This window comes from Chrysemys picta, chromosome 10 (genome assembly GCF_011386835.1).
Source record: "Chrysemys picta bellii isolate R12L10 chromosome 10, ASM1138683v2, whole genome shotgun sequence".
NCBI lineage: Eukaryota > Metazoa > Chordata > Testudines > Emydidae > Chrysemys > Chrysemys picta.
The window spans coordinates 31,412,997-31,420,145 of NC_088800.1; the positions used below are offsets into that span (position 1 = coordinate 31,412,997).

Consider the following 7,149-nt stretch of genomic DNA (forward strand, 5'->3'; position numbering starts at 1 on the left):
CACACTGAATTGCCTTATGCCACTATCTAGTAGTAAAAAGAAGAACAGGAGTACTTGTGGCACCTTAGAGACTAACAAATTTATTAGAGCATAAGCTTTCATGGGCTACAGCCCACTTCATCAGATGCATATAGAATGGAACATATATTGAGGAGATATATATACACACATACAGAGAGCATAAACAGGTGGGAGTTGTCTTACCAACTCTGAGAGGCCAATTAATTAAGAGAAAAAAAAACTTTTGAAGTGATAATCAAGCTAGCCCAGTACAGACAGTTTGATAAGAAGTGTGAGAATACTTACAATGGGACATCGATTCAATGTTTGTAATGGCTCAGCCATTCCCAGTCCTTATTCAAACTGGAGTTGATTGTGTCTAGTTTGCATATCAATTCTAGCTCAGCAGTCTCTCGTTGGAGTCTGTTTTTGAAGTTTTTCTGTTGTAATATAGCCACCCGCAGGTCTGTCACTGAATGACCAGACAAGTTAAAGTGTTCTCCCACTGGTTTTTGAGTATTTTGATTCCTGATGTCAGATTTGTGTCCATTAATTCTTTTGCGTAGAGACTGTCCGGTTTGGCCAATGTACATGGCAGAGGGGCATTGCTGGCACATGATGGCATATATCACATTGGTAGATGTGCAGGTGAACGAGCCCCTGATGGTATGGCTGATGTGATTAGGTCCTATGATGATGTCACTTGAATAGATATGTGGACAGAGTTGGCATCGGGGTTTGTTACAAGGATAGGTTCCTGGGTTAGTGGTTTTGTTCAGTGATGTGTGGTTGCTGGTGAGTATTTGCTTTAGGTTGGGGGGCCTCTCAGAGTTGGTAAGACAACTCCCACCTGTTTATCCTCTCTGTATGTGTGTATATATATCTCCTCAATATATGTTCCATTCTATATGCATCCGAAGAAGTGGGCTGTAGTCCACGAAAGCTTATGCTCTAATAAATTTGTTAGTCTCTAAGGCCTGGTCTACACTAGGCGTTTATGTCGAAGTTAGCGCCGTTACATCGAATTAACCCTGCACCCATCCACACTGCGATGCTATTTAGTTCGACATAGAGGTCTCTTTAATTCGACTTCTGTACTCCTCCCCGACGAGGGGAGTAGCGCCAAATTCGACATGGCCATGTCGAATTAGGCTAGGTGTGGATGGAAATCGACGCTAATAGCTCCGGGAGCTATCCCACAGTGCACCACTCTGTTGACGCTCTGGACAGCAGTGCGAGCTCGGATGCTCTGACCAGCCACACAGGAAAAGCCCCGGGAAAATTTGAATTGGAATTCCTTTTCCTGTCTGGCCATTTTGAATCTCATTTCCTGTCTGGACATCGTGGCGAGCACAGCAGCACTGGCAACGATGCAGAGCTCTCCAGCAGTGATGGCCGTGCAGTCTGTGAATAGAAAGAGGGCCCCAGCATGGACTGATCGGGAAGTCTTGGATCTCATCGCTGTGTGGGGCGATGAGTCCGTGCTTTCCGAGCTGCGATCCAAAAGACGGAATGCAAAGATCTATGAGAAGATCTCTAAAGACATGGCAGAGAGAGGATACAGCCGGGATGCAACGCAGTGCCGTGTGAAAATCAAGGAGCTGAGACAAGGCTACCAGAAGACCAAAGAGGCAAACGGACGCTCCGGATCCCATCCCCAGACATCCCGTTTCTACGAGGCACTGCATTCCATCCTCGGTGCGGCCGCCACCACTACCCCACCAGTGACCGTGGACTCTGAGGATGGGATAGTGTCCACAGCCGGTTCCTCGGACATGTTAGGGGACGGGGAAGATGAGGAAGGAGATGAGGAGGGCGAGGCAGTCGGCAGCGCTCACAACACTGATTTCCCCGACAGCCAGGATCTCTTCATCACCCTTACAGCGATCCCCTACGAAGCGTCCCCAGCCGTTACCCCGGACACAGAATCTGGTGAAGGATCAGCCAGTAAGTGTTGTAAACATCTAAACATTTATTTTTAACAAAACAGGAATATTAACAATTAAAAGAATGGGTTGTTCATGATTAGTGTGCCCTAGGCGCTTAACGGTTTAGTCAAGGGCAGTGCAAGTTTTGAAAAAAAATCTAGCAATGTCCGGTTTTCAGTGATTGTCCTGCACAAGCCGCTCTACTGTTTAGTCCCTGCTACTGCAGCTACAGTAAAATGCGGTCTATATGTCCGGGGATAGAGCAGTAATCCTCCTGGGACATCTCGATGAAGCTCTCCTGGAGGTAATTTGAAAGCCGTTGCATGAGGTTTCTGGGGAGAGCGGCCTTATTGGGTCCTCCGAAGTACGACACGTTGCCGCGCCATGAGACTATCAAGTACTCGGGAATCATTGCTCTGCATAGCAGGGCGGCATACGGCCCTGGTCTTTGGAGGCTTTCCCGGAGCATTCTCTGTCTGTCGCTCTCAGAGATCCTCATCAGGGTGATGTCGCCCATGGTGACCTGCTTTTAATTAGGTAGGGGAATTTTAGTGTTGGGACTGCTTTCCCGTTCCTTTACAGAACTGTAACCGCTGGTTTGTAGCCACGCGGTGGAGGCGGGAGAGGGGCAGCCGAAAGGGATCGTTCCCAGGGACAGCCGCGAGGGGGTGGGACAGGGGCAGAGTTCCCGCTTGCCGGATTGCTGGCTGCAGGGACTGACATAGCTTTAAATGTGAAATGAGGCCAGTGGTAATATAAAAGTTTTAAACTGCCACAAGTGTAAGGCTTACCATGTCTGCCTGCAACAGAAATTCCGTTGTGCTGCCCCGCTTCTCAAATGTGCTGTGCAAGACCCCAGGCACTGAATGCGAAGGCCGAGAATTCGACCTTGTGCTGAGTGCGCATGTGATAGGTGCTGTGCATGGTCTTGTTCACAGAGAAAGACTATGTTCTTTGTTCACAACTACATTTTTCTTTCTGAGGAATTCACTCCCTTTTTCCCATTTCCACAGCCCCATCTGCGAGTGTCTCACAACCTAGCCTGGAATCACACTCCCAGAGGCTAGCGCGGATTAGGCGTAGGAAGAAGAGGACACGGGAGGACATGTTCTCTGAGCTTATGGCCTGTTCCCAAGCCCAGGCAGCACAGCAGACCCAGTGGAGGGAGAACTTGACCCGAATGCACCAAGCCAACATGGATCGGGAGGAGAGGTGGCGGCAGGAAGACCAGCAGGTGACTCAAACGCTGCTTGGACTACTGAGGGAGCAAACGGACACGCTCCGGCGCCTTGTGGATGTTCTGCAGGAACAGAGGCAGGAGGACAGAGCCCCGCTGCAGTCCATCTCTAACCGCCCTCCCCTGCCACCAAGTCCCATACCCACCTCACCCAAAGTGCAAAGAAGGAGAGGCGGCAGAGTCCCTGCTAAGTCTCACTCCACCCCTGCAGAGAGCTCTAGTAGCAGAAGGCTCTCATTTCCCAAAATTTGAAAAGTTCTTTCCTTCCCGCCTGACACAAGCCCCCGTCCAAGTTTCACCTCCCAATGCCATGTGTAGTTGATAATAAAAAATACGTTTCTGTTAACTACTGTTTCAATCATGTTCTTTTGGAGGAGGAGGGGAAAGGGGGTTGGTAATTGGACAGGACAGTCACCTTTGGCAGGGTACATAGTCGGGGGCAGGCACAGCAGCAGGGCACATACACAGTGCAGTGATGCAGTGACTAGTTACCCTGGTTAGTCTGGGAGGTTGTTTTCATGTTATGTGGTGGGGGGTGGGTTGCTCTGTGACTTTGTGGCGGGGGAGGGCAGTTACAGATCTTAAGCGCCAGTCCTTAGGCAGGATCACAGAGCCACACAGCAGGGGCTCTGTAACCGTCCTCCCCCTGCCACAAAGTCACATAGACCCCCCCATACACACAGTCCCGATCAGGAGGGGTGACAGGCTCCGTTGAAACAACCATCCCACCGCAGCGGAGCCTGTCAATCCTTGAGTTTAGAAGCTGCATTCGCGCCACTACACTACACCCACTCTGCACCACAGTCTGCGTCCCAGTTTTAAAAAATTCCCGCGAAAACAGTATTAAAGAAAACGGTGTGCTTTAACAAAGTAGAACTATTTTTATTTTGAAAGGTGTGTTGGAAGGGGGGCGAAGGGGGTATGTAACTGGATAGGATAGTCAACATTAACTGGGTAAAGAAACGTGGGTAGGTTTAGCTTCTCAGTACACAAACTTTAAAGTCACAGGTTACCCTGCTCACTCAGGAACTTTGCTTTCAAAGCCTCCCGGATGCACAGCGCTTCCCGCTGGTCTCTTCTAATCGCCCGGCTGTCTGGCTGTGAGTAATCAGAAGCCAGGCTATTTTCCTCAACCTCCCACCCCGCCATAAAGGTCTCCCCCTTGCTCTCACAGAGATTGTGGAGCACACAGCAAGCTGCTATAACAATGGGGATATTGGTTTCGCTGAGATCACAGCGAGTCAGTAAGCTTCTCCATCTCCCCTTGAGACGGCCAAAAGCACACTCCACCACCATTCTGCACTTGCTCAGCCGGTAGTTGAAGAGTTCTTTTTCAGTGTCCAGGGCACCAGTATAGGGCTTCATGAGCCAGGGCATTAGCGGGTAGGCTGGGTCCCCGAGGATGACTATAGGCATCTCCACATCCCCAACAGTTATTTTGTGGTCCGGGAAGTAAATACCTTGTTGCAGCCGTCTAAACAGACCAGAGTTCCTGAAAACACGAGCGTCATGAACCTTGCCCGGCCATCCCACGTAGATGTTGGTAAAACGTCCCCTGTGGTCCACCAGTGCTTGCAGCACCATGGAAAAGTAGCCCTTTCGGTTAATGTACTGGGTGGCCTGGTGGTCCGGTGCCAGGATAGGGATGTGAGTTCCATCTATGGCCCCACCGCAGTTTGGGAATCCCATCGCTGCGAAGCCATCTATGATCGCCTCCACGTTTCCCAGGGTCACTACCTTTGGCAGCAGTACATCAACGATTGCCTTCGCTACTTGCATCACAACAACCCCCACGGTAGATTTGCCCACCCCAAACTGGTTCGCGACTGACCGGTAGCTGTCTGGCGTTGCAAGCTTCCAGAGGGCTATGGCCACTCGCTTCTGTACACTCAGTGCAGCTCGCAACCGGGTGTCACTGCGCTTCAGGGCAGGGGACAGCAACTCACAAAGTTCCAGGAAAGTTCCCATCCGCATGCGAAAGTTTCGCAGCCACTGGGATTCATCCCAGACCTGCAGCACTATGCGGTCCCACCACTCAGTGCTTGTTTCCCGTGCCCAGAATCGCCGTTCCACGGCATCAACATGACCCATTGCCACCGTGATGTCCTCGGCGCTGGGTCCCCTGCTTTCTGAGAGGTCTGTGCTACTCTCAGACTTCAGGACATCACCGCGGTGCCGTAGCCTCCTCGCCTGACTTTTCTGCATCTGCCTCAGGGAAACCTGTATGATAAGCTGCGAGGCGTTGAGAGCGGCCACAACTGCAGCGATGGTCGCAGCGTGCTCCATGCTCGCAGTGCTGTGGCGTCCGCGCTGTCAATGACTGGAAAAGTGCGCGAAATGATTTCCCGCCGGCGCTTTCAGGGAGGGAGGGCGGGAGTGATGGACGGATGACGACAGTTACCCAAAAGCACCCTCGACACATTTTGTTACCCAGAAGGCATTGCTGGCTACACCCAGAATTCCAATGGGCAGAGGGGACTGCGGGAACTGTGGGATAGCTGACCACAGCGCACCGCTTCGAATGTCGACGCTTTCACCGTTAGTGTGGACGCACAAAGTCGAATTATTGTCCTTAGTGTGGACACACACGTTCGACTTTGCAATATCGATTCCAAAAATTCGATTTAAGTAAAATCGAACTACTCTCGTAGTGTAGACAAGGCCTAAGGTGCCACAAGTACTCCTGTTCTTCTTTTTGCGGATACAGACTAACACGGCTGCTACTCTGAAACCTATCTAGTAGTAGTGGCACACAGTTCTTTGACATGCAGGGTTATAAAATTGTAGTTAATATACAGTTTAGAGCATAGCAGTTTTAAAGCTCTGCATGTTCATACCAACTGAGCTGAAAATTGTGATCTTGTATTCAAAACTATTAAGATGTGGGCTGAAATAAAATCAGCATGAATTGCTCAACAATATCAATGGAATCAGCATTGCGCTGCTATATATTGTAAAACAGTACAGTGAAATCTTGCAAGTATTACATAGCACACCGCCTGGCCCAAGTGGTAATTAAGCATAACATCTTCCTGTTTCAACATTCTTAACTTGTATCCCATAGCTCCTAGAAGTTGTTTTTTTTCAAACACTGAATACTGCTAAGTTATGAGTTTTAACAGGATTTTTTTTCTCTTAAAGCACAGCACTGAATGTTATTCTAAAATTGTTTTCCAAATATTCTTAAACTCCCAGTTTATCCCCCGCTGATATTCATTGTGAAAAGTATTGCAGGTCTAATAATAATATTTGGCACTTTTGTAATTCACTGTCTAACGTGTGTTTTGTGCCCTCCTCTGGTGGATTTTTAGAGGATAACTGTATAGCTACCAGCTAAGGGAGTTATATCTTGAACTCAAGTAGTAGAAGCTCATGCTTTTAAGTCTGGATGGCTCGGGCTCCATCTTTGGTGACTAGCTATAATGGAGGTTGCTACACTTATAATCCCTTTAATCAGAGGTTCTGAATATGCTTTGTTGTAGGCAGAGCTAGCCTATAGTTAAGCAACCGAAAATTTAGAATAGGAAGTGTTGAAATGTTGGGAAGCCTTATAATTTTGCCAGTCTGGAATGAACATCCCATCTGAGGGATGGGGGTGGGGAGAGAGGAGAGTGAGACAGGACCAGGAAACTGGGACAAGGAATCCAGAGCGGTAGTGGGGGGCCGTTGAAATCAGATGAGGAGCTGGGGCGGGTTAGACAGCAATAGGATAGACAGACTGGAGGGGATGGGGAAGAAGGGTCTTTGACTACTAGAGACCACTCCATTCAGGAGCCTGGAATAGACCCAGGATTCCTGAGTTTCACAGTTCCTCTTCTGTCAGCAGATATCTGTGAAACCCAGTGGCAAAAAAAGTGTCTCATCCCCCTATAGAGCTGATCTATCACATATAGGATGACAACCTACTGCCTCTGCCATCACTTACTCCATTAGCTCAAGTGGTAGAAGTCTGTGCAGTGGATCTAAAGGTTCATCAGCAGGGTT

At 49.2% G+C, this 7,149-nt stretch overlaps 1 protein-coding gene across 1 annotated transcript; it reads left to right on the forward strand.

Moving 5' to 3' along the window:
• The first annotated feature begins 356 nt into the window (after positions 1–356).
• Positions 357–3,511, forward strand: LOC135973943 (uncharacterized). Its single transcript, XM_065559513.1, has 2 exons — positions 357–1,947; positions 2,942–3,511. Exons 1-2 carry the CDS (start codon positions 1,371–1,373, stop codon positions 3,415–3,417), a joined length of 1,053 nt encoding a protein of 350 aa, XP_065415585.1. The 5' UTR covers positions 357–1,370; the 3' UTR covers positions 3,418–3,511.
• Positions 3,512–7,149: the final 3,638 nt, after the last annotated feature.

Excerpts from the sequence above, each read along its gene's own strand:
- LOC135973943 (XM_065559513.1), top strand. The coding sequence starts at position 1,371 with ATGCAGAGCTCTCCAGCAGTGATGGCCGTGCAGTCTGTGAATAGAAAG. Across the intron at positions 1,948-2,941 it reads ATCTGGTGAAGGATCAGCCA|CCCCATCTGCGAGTGTCTCA; the intron begins GTAAGTGTTGTA and ends CCATTTCCACAG.